Source organism: Amblyomma americanum, chromosome 3 (assembly GCF_052857255.1).
Source record: "Amblyomma americanum isolate KBUSLIRL-KWMA chromosome 3, ASM5285725v1, whole genome shotgun sequence".
NCBI lineage: Eukaryota > Metazoa > Arthropoda > Arachnida > Ixodida > Ixodidae > Amblyomma > Amblyomma americanum.
The window spans coordinates 170,872,160-170,889,273 of NC_135499.1; the positions used below are offsets into that span (position 1 = coordinate 170,872,160).

General features: G+C 46.1%; 1 protein-coding gene across 1 annotated transcript; it reads right to left on the minus strand.

Moving 5' to 3' along the window:
• Window positions 1-9,250: 9,250 nt before the first annotated feature.
• Window positions 9,251-11,469, minus strand: LOC144123466 (uncharacterized). The gene is made up of 2 exons (XM_077656288.1): window positions 11,402-11,469; window positions 9,251-10,015 (listed from the first exon to the last, which is right to left on the minus strand). Exons 1-2 carry the CDS (start codon window positions 11,442-11,444, stop codon window positions 9,429-9,431), a joined length of 630 nt encoding a protein of 209 aa, XP_077512414.1. The 5' UTR covers window positions 11,445-11,469; the 3' UTR covers window positions 9,251-9,428.
• Between the last annotated feature and the right edge of the window lie 5,645 nt (window positions 11,470-17,114).

Below are 17,114 nucleotides of genomic sequence, written 5' to 3' on the forward strand. Positions count from 1 at the left end.
TTTTTTTGTGGCGCAGACCTCAGAACCACCCAACCTCAAAGAAGAAAGGGACACAAGTATCCGTCCGCCACCTCCATAGGGCCTCTTGCAAGGTCTGAACGCATTAAATGCAAAAATAAAGGCGTAATTAAACAAGAACAATATTCAACGCCACGAACAGCTGTAGCTAATCTTGAGTTGCACAGTGATAACCGCCGTGTTAGTTGTTGAAAAGCATGTGAGATAGCGAGCGGCCGCGGAGGAAAATAAATTAACCTTGTACGGTTCTAAAGCCTACTGAAAAATGTGTGTAGGTTTTAATGAATCAGCATATAGCATTACGGTACATTTGGTTTGGTTTTATAGGTTTAGCGTTTCAAAGCTACTCAGGCTATGAGGGACGCCGTAGTGCAGGACTGCGGATAATTTCGACTTGCTGGGTTTTTTTTAAAGTGCACTGACATCCAGCCGAGCATCCAAGACATTCCATTTACGCGTCATCCGGGGATAAATAAAAGACCTTGAAAACATTGGTTTTACGCGACAAATCATTAAAAGGTTTTGCTGTCGTACGATGGCTGTACATTGTTAGAAAATCAGAGGAATCCCTGCGCCTTTTCGATACAGTTCTATGAAGGTTTGCATGTAGGCCAAATTGCGCTGCATAAATTAGATGGAAGACAAATGTAATCATGTTTGGTTATGACACAACAATTGGACGTCCTTCTGGATAACCTTCTCTTTTTTTGTTACTGCTATCTTTATTCAATTTCTCGTTACTATATCCTGTCTTTCTCCCAAATCATAGCTCGCAGATGGGCCCGTAATTACTAACGACGTGTACACTGAAAGTAAAGAGGAGGCGTTTGAAGGTGTGTTAAATAGAACAAAAAAAAGGCTTCGCTAACGTGTGACTCTGCATCGCCCAGCTCCGACGTTCAGTCGCCACGCCAGCGCGACTACCCGCCGTTAACTATCAGTTCGAAGCGCCTAGACGTCCGCCCCACATATCTCTTTATTAGGCACCCGCAACACACCCTGTCCCCTGTCGATCCAGACGCTCGTTAAGCTTTGCTCCTTCGTCGCTGAGCACCTAAGCACCAGAGCTGCGTACTGCAGTCCCGAGTTGGGTTTAAATTTTTGATCAAGACAGACCAAGTGGCCACAGCCAGAACCACTGCGTGCGCCGAAAGACGCCACGGCTTAATTGCTGACTGAAAAGCGACCGCATAGGACCCTCAGCCACACGCCCGGTGTTCTGCCGCATAAATAATGCACCGACGTACCTCCGGCCGCTAATCAGGCAGTGTAAGTGGTGAGACCTCTGCGTTTCCCACAGGATTCCCATAATTTCTTTTTTCACTATTTTTGCTTGGGCTGGAGTGTTACCCGAGTTATCATGGTTTCAGAGGTGCAGTATCTTTTTCATTTCTGTGCTTGATCTCCTTCGCACCCCATGCTTCCTTTCTTTTTTTTTTTTGCCGCGCTTGTTTTAAGCCACTTGCAGAAATTTTACGGAAGAGTCAAGCTTGGGGTGGGTGAATTTTGTTGTTGTAAGTACTGCCAACATTAGCTAGTTCTGAGCAGGAGTGGATGGAAAATTATATAGAGGTAAACATGAATTTAAAATGAACACACAGCAAGCTATCAACCCAAGAGTTTTTCAATATACTCGCGCAAAGATAGCAAAACGATGAAGACAGAGAATCGTACACAGATTGGGTGGCTAGAAGACAAAAGACATTTAAAAATAAAAGAGCTTAAAAAATCAAAGGAGCGACCTTGAACAACATAGAAATTTGAATGCACAAACCCTACTCGAACTGCAACACAAGAGAAAAAGTAGTCACAGGGCATTAAAATCTACACGAAATGCGACTGCCTGGCAAAATATCAGATTACAAACCATGTTGCAATAAATTGAAAAGTGGACGCGCGGTTGCCTCGAGAGTAGATCAGTCAGCAGTTTTAATTCCGTCCAAGGCATTTCACTTAAGTGTCGTCGGGAAAAAAAAAAGCGTTTTTGGACGCTTTGGTTTTGCACGCGAAATCTCTAGCAAATAATTTGCTGTGGTATGAGGGCTCCAAACTGGTAAAAAAGGTGACAATAGTCTGTGCCTATTATCCCTGCAGTTCTAAGAAGGCAAGCCCGCGAGACAGATTGCATTTTGATACGACTAAATGAGACACAGTGTGGGCCTTTTTGGTCGGGGGAGAGTGCGTTCGCGTTCTCTACAGCTCCATACAGATCATAATAATAATTGGTTTTTTGGGGGAAAGGAAATGGCGCAGTATCTGTCTCATATATCGTTGGACACCTGAACCGCGCCGTAAGGGAAGGGATAAAGGAGGGAGTGAAAGAAGAAAGGAATAAGAGGTGCCGTAGTGGAGGGCTCCGGAATAATTTCGACCACCTGGGGATCTTTAACGTGCACTGACATCGCACAGCACACGGGCGCCTTAGCGTTTTTCCTCCATAAAAACGCAGCCGCCGCGGTCGGGTTCGAACCCGGGTACTCCGGATCAGTAGTCGAGCGCCCTAACCACTGAGCCACCGCGGCGGGGCACCATACAGATCGCGGCAAAGAGGTTTCTGTAGCCTTGTTACAGAGTATGTGCGCCACTGAGGGTGGTTTAAATCCCTTTCGACAGTACTGGCAGTTTAGAACAAGTGTGTTTAGAGAATTGTGTCTATCGATTATACAGATTTTACACGGATCATGATTGCCTATTGCATTGTTTTTCCTTCGTTTAGTGCTAGCATTTCTGGCTCATGTATTAAATATGTATTATGCATGGTAAATTCTGCGTTGTAGTTAATTGTGCTTCGTTGGACTCTGTCAGCAGTACTTGTGTGATTAATTTCCCTATGTGGAAGGCAGTAGCCGGCGCTGCTGTAAGGCGCCAACCTCTCCTTGCGTGCCCAAGTAAATAAAGAAAGTTCCACAGCCCCCCCCCCCCCCCCCCCCCCCGCCTAAGTGAACAAGTCCTAAGTGAAAAAAAAAAAAGGAATGAGCGGTTGCGCGGCAAGAAACTTTCTAACTTCAGAGCTTTAATCAGTGACCTAAATGCTTCGCTCAAAATTAGAAAATGTTGCTTCTTTCTCTTTCCCTCGTTATTGTTTCTTCCTTCATTTTTATAGATGCTGAAGGTCTTCTGTGGTTTTGTTGATGGTCGGTCTGCATTGTTGAGTCGTCTTGTCGACTATTGTTGAAGGAAGTTTCTGAGCCGGTGCCTGAAGCTCTTTTCTACAGGCAAGGAGCTGTTTTTTGTTGAGCCGATGCCTCCATAGGAAAACGAGATGGTAAAACTGCGTTTTCTTTTGGTTTTTATTCTGTTGTTTGTGCGATGCGTTATTGAATGCTGACGTGATGAATACGTCTTCCGATTTGTTTTTCAATTCCGCCTTTAATTTTTCTTTATTCGGGTAAGGTTTTTGAATGCTTTCAATATGTTTTGTGGTTTGGCATAATGCTGTATGTTATGTGGGTTTTAACGTCCCAAAGCTGCTGACGGGCTATGAGAAACGCTGGAGTGGAGAGCTTCGGGTTAAATTTACACCGCCTGGTGTTCTTAAAACTGACACTGCACAATACATGGTTCGTTTTTGCATTCCGACGCTCTCGAAATGCGGCCGTCGCCGCGGCTGAGAGCAAGTCTATCTAAAAATGATGAGATCAACAGACGAACGCAATGGCCACTAAGCCACTGCGGCCGGGGCTGGGGCCTTTTTCAGGCCCATTTTCGTTGCCAGCCCCTCGTTCTGACGAGAAATGAAGTTCACTCACTCACTCACTCACTCACTCACTCACTCACTCACTCACTCACTCACTCACTCACTCACTCACTCACTCACTCACTCACTCACTCACTCACTCACTCACTCACTCACTCACTCACTCAATCAATCAATCAATCAATCAATCAATCAATCAATCAATCAATCAATCTGTTGAGCAGGTGTGTGCGTACGTGTATGGGCGGCGACAAACGCCGACAGAAATGCAGAACTCGTATAAAATCTTCAGTACCGGGCACCTGGATTCATTTTTCTGCCATTCACTGACTTGGACATGTGTTTGATGCAGTATAAAGGGGCTGCGAAAGTGCTCGAGTTAATCACCAGGAGTCGTCGGAAGAAAACTAGATGATGTGTTGGCAAGGTTTTTGGCGCATTGGACTGCTTATCTGACGTTCTTTCACCGCGGGTGTTCATATGTATTGCGCGCCGAATTTTTTTTTTATTTTTTGGGGGGGGGGGGGAGGGTGGAGGGGGCGGGGGATGGGGGTCTACGAAAACAGGACAAACCGTTCTTATTACTTTTATGCACGTTATTGTGTTGAGTGCTGTCTTTCACGACTCCTTGTTCAGGAATTTTGCATCCACGTAGACTCCTCCTCCCTCCCCCTCCTCCTCCCATCCTCCCTACCACATGCACTGTCCGCCTCCAACACTCTTTAGGCCGCTCCTAGTTCCCCTGCTGAACACCGCCTAGCACTATGGCCGCTACTGGTAGCACACATCACCCACGTGTTGGGTAACCATACTAACTCGCCGAGCTGCAGCCTCAACCCACTTAGTTGAACCAGCAACCCAAATCCAGGCCGGCTAATAAATTTTTTCTCTTTTTTTCAAAGTAAGCGTAGAGGCCTTAGGTCCTGCCTATTCAGTAAAATTACATTTTATCTTGAGTTCTGATTTTGCTGCCGCATCGTGAAGAAAACTTGATAGTTATGTCCTACCAACGATTATTTGGGCATGATAGCTATCTATTGAAAACGACAACCGAGACTAATAAAAAAAAAGCCTTCAAAGCGTCGCTGTAATTTTGATTAAGATTAGACAGGTTTCGTCGTGCGTTTGATATGACCACTGAAGTTTCGGTTGGTTCCTGCATTTGCATGCACTATTTTCTTTTGCAGTTTTGCATTTATTATGTGGCCAGGAAAAAACTCAAAATTTAACTCGTCGGAAGGTATGCTAAGTTTTCGGTTCGATGCTTCTGAGTGATTTTTTTTTAAATCTTTGCCACAATTAATTCATGCAATGGTATACCCGTTTTATATACAGATAGATGGGAAGAAAGATACGTTACCAGCTTCCCATTTGTATTAAGGAAGTAACAGCTGTAAACTTTGTTAAGAAGTTAAGGTTCTAATATCTCCAATTTCCAAACCATGGTTACTTTCCCTCCTTTCTAAATTACTTAACCTTCATGTTCTGCTTAACAAGTCTGCTTCGTCTGTTCGCGCATCCGTGATGCTACGCTGCGGTGGAATACGCTTCATTGTTTCAGATTAATGCTTGCAACAGGAGCGGATGTGACCTACGCTGGGAAGCTCCTGTCTCTTTGGGTCACAAAAAATTCCCTTCTTGTTATCTTATTCCTGACCGTCGTATAAATTTCTAACACCGGTCCAGCCATCACTCACTACTGTAGTGAACCTGGAGTGCTACTTTCCGTTCTAAATAAATCCTGATACCTTGTTCTTAGCCCTAACCTTTGTATTTACTCGTGATCCTTGTTACTTCGCAGCCAAAATCAAGATTACCTGGTGATTGTCAGAGCCTATCCCTCAATTTTAGCCTTCATCTTTCACAGAAAAGCCAAATTGAACTTGCACTCCCGGCATTGAAAGACTTCTCCTAGCACAGGGCCCGCCATCTCGTGACCTGAGTTCAAAACTTTTGCATTGCTGGGTGTGTTACTAGGTGGCGCTTCCGGACAGACACGAGCGCATTGTGGGGGTACAACAGGTATGAATTAAGTACCGAGAGATGTTTGGAAACGACTAATGGTACCGGGGCTTACTTTTGGGAATGCGGTTCTGTGCTTAAGGGCAGAAGTTCAGTCGAGATTAGAAGTAAATCGGAGAGGTGTTGGAAGATTAGCGCTAGGTGTCCACGGGAAAACCACAAACGAGGCAGTGCACGGGGATATGGGCTGGACGTTGTTCGAAGCAGGGGAGGCTCAGAGTAAAATACTGTACGAAGAACGCCTCAGGAAATTGGACGATAACAGGTGGGCAGCTAAGGTATTTAAATACCTGTACAGAAAGAGGTTTGACACACAGTGGCGAAAAAGAACTACGAAGCTAACCAGTAAGTATGCCAGACACGAGGCCGGAGAAAAGGCAGAGCATTAAACGAAAGGTTAAAAACGCGGAAGGTAAAATTTGGATAAATTCAATGGAAAGGAAGCATAGTGTAGAACTATATCGATACTGGAAACAGCAGATCAGGAAGGAAGCGTTTTATGATAACTCAAGAGGCAGTGCTTTTTGAAGCTAGGTCAGGATGCCTTAGAACGCGCAGCTATAAAAATAAATTTAACGAAGATGACGCATGTGCTGTGTGTGGTAAATCTGTAGAAACAATAGAACATCTCATACTAAAATGTGATGGTATCCATCCCGATGTCGATGCTGGCACAGTCACTCTTCCTGAGGCCCTAGGGTTTAGAGATAACAATATTCATGTAAATAAATCTGCGGTGGAAATTAGCAAAAAGCGATTGAAAGATTGGTGGCTCAAAAACAGAGAGGGGACATAAGGTTTAAAGTGTAGGAAGACGTATTTAAAGAAAATGGTGAATCTTAATAACTCACAACACAGTTAAACAAAAATAAAGAAAAGAAGCTTAGCATGGTGGCAACTGCCATCACCCCGTTTCAAAGGGAACGCTCCATCCATCCATCCATCCATCCATCCATCCATCCATCCATCCATCCATCCATCCATCCATCCATCCATCCATCCATCCATCCGTCCGTCCGTCCGTCCGTCCGTCCGTCCGTCCGTCCGTCCGTCCATCCATCCATCCATCCATCCATCCATCCATCCATCCATCCATCCATACATACATACATACATACATACATACATACATACATACAGCATCAGCGAAATTTCACGGCGCGGTTCGGGTGCCCACCGAGTATGTGAGACAGATACTGCATAATTTACTTTCCTCAAAAACCAATTTTGAGAGCGTTAGCTCTTATTCATCACGTTTCTCGATTTCTTGGGGTCTGCTACCACCTTTCTTTTCTTTTATTGGTTTTTGGGGAAAGGAAATGGCGCAGTATCTGTCTCATATATCGTTGGACACCTGAACCGCGCCGTAAGGGAAGGGATAAAACCTTTCTTCGGCATGAAATATAAATGTCTGTCCGAGGAATTCAAGATGGCGGTCCCCGTAGTAAATCGATATAGCAACCCAATTGGTGATTGATCGGTGACGTCATTGGTGTATCGAATTGGCGATTTATTGGTGAGGCCACTGATTTTGTGACGTCATAATTAACTACACACGTGACTATGTTTAATAACTTATAACTCAATAATTAATGAGGTCATCATAAAACGAATTAGATATTTGGAATCCTCTATGCGAGTAGAACACGCCAGACACCAATAGTAACTAATGAAGTTAATATTTAATTGTGGTTAGGCTTAAACTGAATTGCTTATAATTAACCGATGAGTCATGATCTAATGACATTTTCGTGATGGGCTCGATGGGTAGAACATGTTAAATTCGTAGTATCGCCTAATTAGGTTAATATTTAATTAGTTATGGTTAGGGTTAACATGGAGGCCGTGACGTCAGCACTAAGCACCTCACAAGGCTGTAGTCGCCCGCTCGCCGTCTCGAGCGGTCTCCGAAGCTGGCTGCTGCTCCCCGGCAGCGAGTGTCAACTGGTTGACATAAGCCTGCTCCCTCGCCAACCTCGCTCAGCATGACAGCGCCGACAGCGCTAAGAAGGTGCGAAATCGCTCGCCGAACATGCTACTCGCTTCTTATCAAAGGAAGGAGTGCGAATGAGCTGGCGCATATAAGAAAGCCAGTTTAGACTCGCAGCGGGGAGTGCCAGCGCTGGGCACCGCAGCGCCGCCGCTCGATCGCGAAGCTGCTCCACCCGCCCTCGCGGCTGTTCGGTTTACTATTAGCAGAGACGGTACGTGGTATCACTGCCGTAATTAACTTGCTGCATTATGTCAGTGCTGAGCTGTGTTCTGCTGTTTGATCAGGCCTGAATAATTATGATTGGTGCTGCAATGTGTGCCACTATTTATTTGGTGAATAGGAGCTGCGAAAGCCTGGCAGGTGGGGGAAAACTCTCCGCGCTTATCCGACACCAGCGGTATACAAGTGCATTGGGTTTCGACCTCATGAGAACGACTTCGACCTCATGAAGCAAGGTGGGTCTGAGTGTGGGTCGTCGACAGCTCGAACTTTTGTAAGTGGGGTTAGGAAATCGGACCGGAACATCAAATGTAAGTTTTAGGTTGAGTGACGTCATTAGATGAGGTCGAGTGGTCAGATTGAGGTTTTTCGCATCTGCCACGTGTTACTCAGACATGCGTCCCTAAAGAAGCGAAGTTGAAGCGCCCCGCCGCGATGCGCAGGGGCGCTTATTGCTCGGTTACGGCCCTTGGAAAATTCTATAGAATTTTCTATAGCAGATATACCTTTCCGCGGCTGCACCGGAACGACCCTTAGGCCCGATCCCGGGTGCTCGAGGTACCGTGGCACATCCTACGCTTTGTGTCTCGCCATAACTTCGGTGCAGCTCGTCGGTGTCTGGTTTGCCACCGATGCCCCGAACCAGGCGCCACAGAGCAGTTGGGCATTTCTTCAAATAGGCGTACGTAGGTCATTTGGAACGGAAAAAAATTAATAACAGCGGCCATCCAAATCTAATTCGCTTGTTGACACATACAGATAAATACAACTCGTCTCTACTGCGGCTTAATAATCAATATTCAAGGAAGAATACAGATTGCTGAAAAGGGTGTTGGAAAGTTGAAAAAAAAAAAAACTTCCATCTACGCTGCCTATTCTGGCTGTGCAGGATAGAATTATAGAATAAAAATATATTGATGATATACCGATTATATGACATATTGTGCCTAGTTTTAAGAAAACGGTGGTGTACTTAGCCTCTGGGATTCCCGCGCCCAAATGCGACGACAGATATCTTGACACATATCTGCAATACACGAACAACGATAGTATCGAACAATGATAGCTATCTTGGGGGGTCAGTTATAACAGCTGGCGTTCCCAAAAATCCGCCAAATGAAAACAAAAGATTAACTATATATACGTTTTCCTTTCAGATGTATTAGTGGCAGTTTAAAGCCGAAAGACACAAAAAGTGTATATAAGTCGGTGATGAAAGAGTACACCAGTTACCATCACCAATAATGAATTTATTCTTCGACTAGGGAACGTCATGAAACTTTATCAGCAGGCTCAAAACAAACAGACAAGAATGAATTTTAATAGGGTGTAATCACGATTCGATAGTTTCACGTAGAAGATCGCCTCAGGATAGCGGTCTTCAAAGGCGAATTCGTGAAAGGCGTTAACGGCTATCGTACTGCACGGAATTTCGCAGACGTTTTTTTAATTATCAAGTCGAAGGTCAGCGAATAGCAGTCACACGGCGATCCATTCACAGCTAGCGCCTGCACCAGACGGCACTAAAGATGCAAAGTCGCTTTTGTGCGGAAAAATCTGCTCGGCTTCAAGCGACCTTCTTTTCTGCTGCGACAGGATGATGGTATTGAGCATGGCACGGGACCGCTCGGTCAAGGTGGCGAGGAACAGGACCACGATGGCAGTGATGAACGTGAGGAGCGCGGCGAGCAGCACGGTGACCATGGCCTCTGGAAACTCCATCTTGAGAGCGACGATGTAGGCCACCTCGATGACTAGTGCTATGACCTCGGTCTTCGCCACCACACGCACCCATACTGGCCATGCGAAATGGCATTGAGGGCGCTTGTGATCTTCCAGGCGCGCCTTTTCCGGCAACGGGGCCGGGATTGACGAAGGCGCCGACGGCACGGCTTTGGTCCCCGCACCACGCAGTCGAACGCAGCCAGCGCTTGCGGTCGTTGTCGTGACGCTGAGGACGGCCGCGTCGTTGTTTCCAGTGTTCGGCTTGGCTAGGCTGTTGTTGGCGGCCATAGAGCGGGTTGGCGACGTCGATGGCTTAGAAAGGGCCTTCACCATGGGCGGCACTGCTTGCAGGGATCAGAGTAAAATTCAAACGACGCTTTATTGTGTCATGCAAAGAAAATTTCTACAAAGTGCTCGAAGTGACAGCCCAAAGGGCTAGTATCCGGTCTTATACAAAGCAAGCCGTTTCGGCAACAATGCAAAGAATGCACAAGGGGATGTTGCAATAGATGTAAGCCAAGCACTACATAGCAATATTACATCCTAATTTAAGACGATGAGAAAAATAATATGCAAGACAGTTTGCAATTTCTTCCAAGAATCAATTTTATTGGTTGCGTATTCAGACCTTGCTTCCGAAAAATTGATGCATCTCTCAACGTATAAAGTAATTATTTGGAAGGTTACAAATTAAGGGTGAGGAACCTTTTCACGCCCAGCTATCTGTATTGCTGCAGGTTTTCACCCCCCTCCCCCCCCCCCACGAAAAAAAGTTATGAATGGGCATGTGTATTTTATTGAAATGACATGTTCTCTCGCAGCTTATTTCTTTTCTCATGATAGCACGAGGTGAACTAGTTAGTCCTAAGAAAATCTATACATTCATGGCGCAGTTGCCGATTTGTGATTACTGTGCCGTTTTACGACATGCATGCTTGCCTAGTGCACCGTGCTTTAAGGGTCCCCTTAAGGCCGCGTTTTCCCCTAAAAAAAAAAAAAAGCTGTGGTAATGCAATATGGGTGAAATCAGCCAGATAGACTGCTGAAATTGTATTTACCGACGTCACTGTGGCCTCCGTTTTGTTATGCACAGAGCTCTGCGAAATGCCCTGCTTCTATCTAATGGGCTTATCGTCACCACAAAATGGCACCTCTGACGTCACGTGAGTTCCTCCATACTCCCACTGTAAAGATATTCAATACAGGTAAAAACAGATAAAAGCTACCACGTTCTTGCTTACCTGCCTCCCAGGAATGGTTAAAAGTCCGAGAAGGCTTAGCATATGAGACCCCAGAGGAGAGAAATGATGGCTAGTGTAGATGCGTTGGAAGTGCATATGAATACAATTAATCATAATGGTGTTAATCTTGTTGACGACCGGTATCACCCTGTGTACGCGTTCAAGACGAGGCTAGTGGACAAGAAGAGTGAAAATTGAAGTCAAGACCTCGCTGTTTCCAGAAAAAAGCGTCGAAAAGTTTCATGCGCAAGTCCGCCGTACTCCGAAAGATCAGTTAACTCAATTTCAGAAAAGAGGCCGGAAGCCTCTTAACAAGGGAACCAAATTCATCTAATCACATTGGACTAACACAGGAAGCCTTTTCTCGATGAAGACTTTAAGAAACCAGAATCTTTCCCGAGAGCCAATGACGGGGCGGTAATGATCGAGGTCAACAAATAAATAAAACCTCGAGTTCGTGGGGCTGGGCAATACCAGATAACTTACCCCCAATCGCCTTCGTCGTCTTTCGCCTCATTTCGTGGTGCATTCATTCGAAACAGCTCTGCTTCTTCTTCATCGCGATAGCACTTCTGGTACGGTAGGTTGTAGCCATAGTTTGGGCGTGGTTCCGTGCGTGCAGAAGTGAGTCCTGGAAAATACCCCATCATTCACACGCTCATTCGTCCTCGCTTGGCATCTGCAAAGGTGGGGAGTTTCAAAGATTCTGCCCTTTTTCTTTTTCTTGTATACCCCCGGCATACAGCCAGTTTTTGTTTTTGTTTTTGTAGCGCAAGCTACATTGGCCAGAATCTCACAGTTTCGTGGTGCTCGCATTTCCACCATAGTCGCACCGCACCGCATGACAAACCACGTGACCAACCACGTGACGAACCACGTGACAACAACTAGCCAGACAACCAGACTAACCTGGACTTGCAATCAAGATTAACCAAGGCTAACCAAGCTATGCCTTAGCTTTCGCTACATATATCCTGGCATAGCCGAGCTAAGCCACAAGGTAACTTTTCCTATCAAGCCGTGGATGGGGGTGGGGGGATCATGCTCCAAAATACACTGCCAAGAGAACACTTGGGAGGTGGATGAGCTTGATCTAGGGGAGCGGGAGAAGCCCGGCCCGCTCGCCCCCCTCCTCCACATGCCCCCCTCCCCTCCTTAGATACGTGCCTTGTATAGTCTTGTTTAACGAAATGTATACTTTTCTGTGCAATGTTCCCAAAATCACCACCACGGTTTGGTACGCATGATTCAATCAGGTACACGAAACTACGCAGTGTAGTAATCAATACAGCCGCAGGCAATTCGCGCTAAAACTAACCGTACTGATGGCTGCGCCACAACTCAATTGAAGAATCTATCGCAATGCGGAGCCACCTTTCAGCATAGCGCACGGCCGTTTAGCGTAAGGTGCGTCCATACGCTTAGTATGCTACTTATGCATAACATATAGTAGCACGCGCTGTGCACGGCAGTGTTAAAGCGGACGCAGTGAGCAGTATACGGACCTGGTACTCGCATCTCGTCGTACAGAATGCATTCCGAACAAGGCATTCCCTTTCCGAACAAGGCAAAGCGGCAAATGCGGACCGCCTTAACTATACAGTCGAAGAGTAAGAATCGCTATTGAAGTAGAGGTTCCCTACCTCTGCTCCAGTCCGATAAACTGTGGGGCCGAACCGATGGCAGTCTAATCCAGTGTGTCTATTCGCGCTGAGCACATATCTTCAGTTTCTTCGCTAAATTTGTCATCAAGAAACGGCTACATTTCGTGGACAATCCGATCCTACATGCCCAGCTTGTCAGCTCATGCCAGGAAGCCTTGAATAAGCACGCCGGAGACATTTTGGGTTATTAATACCGGGTTTAGTGCTACATTAAACACGTTGTCACGCGGTCTTTTTGCAACAACAGCTCGCTTGTTTTGAGCCAGTGAATGAAGAAAGATCTCCGATGGATGACTGTTGGGTGCCTTATGCTTTAGAGAAGAACGTTCCCCACGACCGGAAATTTGGGCTCTATGGATGAGCAGACTGTGCACCGAAAACACTGAAGAGAAAGACTGAAAGAACTGCTGAAATCTTTCCTCTTCCTTTGCCAAATCTTACTTGCCGCGAGTCTGCTTTCATTAAACAAGCAGAAATAAATTCTCTACAATGTGGCCTGTTCAACCACCACGTAACCAAGCGCTCTGGTTACCCCTGCTGTCAGGTATGTAGCGTCTACCCTGACGTCGCACACACATATTGGGCCTGCCCACGTGCTGGACAGTCACCACACTACCTTCAACGCAGATTACAACCCACGCAGGCATCCTATTCTCGGGTTGCACTCCACCCAATACTGTGACCACTGCTCGTTGCTCATATTGCCCACGTGTTGGGCGATACGTAGGGGCTTCGAGTCTCCGACTTGAGACGGCGACCCGGACCAGCGTGGGGGAATAAATGTTTTTCACTCTCTCTCAAACGAATGTAGTCGCGGTAAAGGCAAAACAAACAGTTCATTTTGTACTGCCTGAAAAAAATGGGGAAAGGCGACAATCGCTTAAATTGTGGCGGTCTTGAATGTATGCGCGTATCGCGTTGAGTGAAACGCAAGCCCAGGATTCTTGTACATCAGTTTACAAAGCTTGGCAACTGCGGAATATTTTAAGGTGCTGGTATGGAAATATTGGAGGTAATGGTCTATTCTTCCGATGCGCAGCAAAATCTTTTTTTTTTAGTTTGTTCATCGCTCGCATCGAGTAAGACTGCAATAGAAATCCAATGTCGAACGTTTCCGACGACAGCAAAAATATCCAAGCCTGCCGAGGGCAGATTTCCGGATATATTGATTTTTATATCGGGATCTTACAATGTATGGAAAAATTGCGTTCATCTTCGATTTGAAAAATGCACTCGACCAGAATTTCAGGGTATGAGAGTAAGGAGGTATACAGCTGCGGCAGTCAAACTACGGAACTTTTTATTTCATTCATCAACTGCAACTATAAAATGGAGGCTCAGAAAGCAGTTCTTGCCGACTTCGTTAATCGGTTAGCATTTTTCACACAGCTTGTATCGTTTGCAAGAACATGCAGAGTTGTGGAAGGCTGACATCCTTGCAGATTTTCATAAAATCGCTGCATGTGTTGGAAGCAGTTTTCTGCATGAGCATGTATCGGTTTTAATAATCGCGTGTTTTTTTTATCCAATTGGCAATAACTTTTGCCTGAAAGCTACACAGCTGATCACCCTCATATCCAGGCTAGAGATCTTCAGTTAGAGTCCAAATTATAAACAGTTAATACATTCTAAACTACGATGGGATTTGCAAATCAAACCTCTTGCATTGCTTACTCACTAAGCACAGAAAAAAAAAGATGGACGGAATGCCGAATTTCTATAGGAATTCGGTATTTCATCCAGTTTTCCTAGAAACTAAGAAAGAACGTGGCATATATGAAGTATTCAAGTGCGAAATGAAAGAAAGTAGTACAAGTGCCCTTAGTATGTCACTGAGATGTATTACTGGCTTATTTTACGACACAACGAACACTAAAAAATATGTCAACGCTGGAGGACTTTGCCACTAACCGTGAGCACTGATGAATGTTTGTTTTCTACTAGTCGGATAATCCAGATCTCCGTTCAAGGGCGCTAAAGAAAGAATTTTACCTCACGAGGACGCCATCACGAGACTGCATCCCCAAAGCGATAACCAGACGAAAGCAGACCTAACGCCGGCGACTTCGATGACGACAGCAACGCGTATCGTGCTGCACGAAATATCAATTACGTTCCTATTTACTGAAGGTCGATGCCGAAAAAAAAATCATTTAGACGGCGACACAGTAGTTGTCACCGCCGACAGCAAACTCCACTTCATGCAAAACGTCATGTTCCTGCCACATTTTCTTAACGGCCTTAAGCGGTGGTTTCCCTTTCTTCCCTGGCAGAATCGTCGCGAGCATGGCGCCCGACCTCTCAGCAACAGTGCACAGGAGCAGGATCCAGCAGGCAATTTCTATGGTGGCAGCCGTAGCTAGCAGCGCGACGACCAGGGTAAAGGGCCAGCCCAGCAGGAGCGTGGAGAAGGTGGCAACCAGGCCTACCGGGGCCACGATGAGGGCCCTCAGGATCATCCGGTCCATCACGGCGTTGACGCAATCGCTGTGCCGGGTCTTCCGGCGTCTTGGCAGCGCCTCTTCCAGCAGCGGTACCGGGACGGACGAAAGGACGATACGCCCGGATTTGGCCGCTGCAGGCGAACATAGCCCGCGCCTGTGGTTGTCATCGTCGTCGAGAGGAGGATAGGTGCGTCGTTGTTTCCACCGCCCGCCGTTATCGGGCTGCTACTCGCGGCCGCTGCGCTGGTGGGCCTCGTTCGCTGGGTTAGAACGACCTTTCACCGCGGAGGGTTCTGCCTGCGGAAAGTAGAAGCTTTAGGTAGACAACGGTTCTTACAACATGCCCCACAAATTTAATGGCATAAACGAAGAATTGGCCAGTATTGACCGTGTCAGCACACTGGCTGCCCGATCGACGTTTCCTGTGATCTTTTACGGTAACGTGCGAGACACGCCTGGTGCGTCGTTTCTGAGCGTTCTTCTTAAGGTTAGGCTTAACCCAGAAGAAAGGTTGTGGATATGCATTACAGAATTAAAGTCAGCCAGAGGATGCTCACATGCGTAAGACCAGTGTGACGTCCGCGTCCGACGTACTACGTCACGCGAAAATTTCTGCTTAAGACTAAAAGCATCGACTGTTCAGCAGTTTTTTACCTGCCTCCTAAAGTGGTACCACTGAAAGGAGAAAGAAAGCTCACCTATATAACAGCAAGTTGATAAACACAAAACGGAGCTGGAAGCAAAGGTGTATGGACACTAGAATCGATATTTATCACTTCAGTCGAGCGACGGCAAGCATTAGAACTTGGAATAAATCGAGGTATCACTTTATGGAATGAATAACATATCCTGGGTGAGGCTCGGGATGAAGGTGTGTTTTTTTCTAAATTTTGTCAACGCTTACAAGATCTCAAGATCTATATAAGCTTCAAGAAGAAACTGCATATTGGTCCAGTGGCTATATTTTCAGACTTCCGAGTCCACGGTGACGGCATCAATTTCCTGCCATGCCCGTCGTCATATTTCGGTGCTGGCAAAATGCTGCAAAAATCAAACGTATGCTGTGCGATATGAGTGTAAATTAAAGAACACCCGTAGTTCTAAATTACCCAAGAAACTTGCACTACGGCTTTATTCGCAGGTCACAAGGAGGTTTGGGATGTCCAACCCCAGGTACCGTACCAAAAGAAACGGCCAGACACGTACCACGTGCTAGTATGCAGCGATTTGAGAGTCGCAATCAGGAACAGCCAGTGCTGTTGAGAGAGAAGTTTGGAGCCTCTTTTGAAATGATAGCATCCAACAAGAAACCTGAACCGAGCTTAGATAAGCGCGGATGAGGTGGCTATAGTAAAAGAGGGATTCAAATAAAACAATCACTCACCAGTGATGAGGGAATCCAGGTGACTTGCAGCTTTGAGCGGTCTCTGCCTATTGGTCCCGCGTCGTTGCTGTTTCCTTACTATCGGTGTTGATCCAAATCAACGCCGTGGGTACGCAGATGAAGCATATCTTTTTTTCGTCGCAATACCAATGGCTGAGCCGAACATTACTGCAGTGGGTTGCGCGCGGTTTTTAACCACTCTTTTAGCCGCCCCTTAGTTGTTGAACTTTTTTTCTTTGTTTCGCGTTTATCCTTCACAGAAAATGTAACTAATACAATTCTCCACAACGTCCTCGTATTTACCGCCAGAGGTGCATTCATTTTTTTTTATTCAGAAACACAAAATTGGGCAGCAGGGTGAGCAACAGGGCTTGACGAAAGAACTCGGCTCTGAAAAATTCAGAGCCACACTGAAGTGTTAATGCCTAAGATGTCCATTTCGAGTCAGATATGTGTCTCTCGGACTGCATCCTCTGTTCTTTCAACAATCAACCGGCAAATGCCGACATCAGTTCATCCAGCGCGGCGTCCCCTCTGTAGTACACGTTAGCTATTACAGCTTCAGTTCAAAAGCCTTTAAGCAGAAGTTCTGCAGCTGCGAGAAAGAAATGATTAGATCGAAGCTTGCTGGCTTGGTGCACTGGAATTAGCGCCCGAGAGGTCTGGAGTGGCAGGCCCCTTTTGACGTTTCACAGGCGACTGCCTGG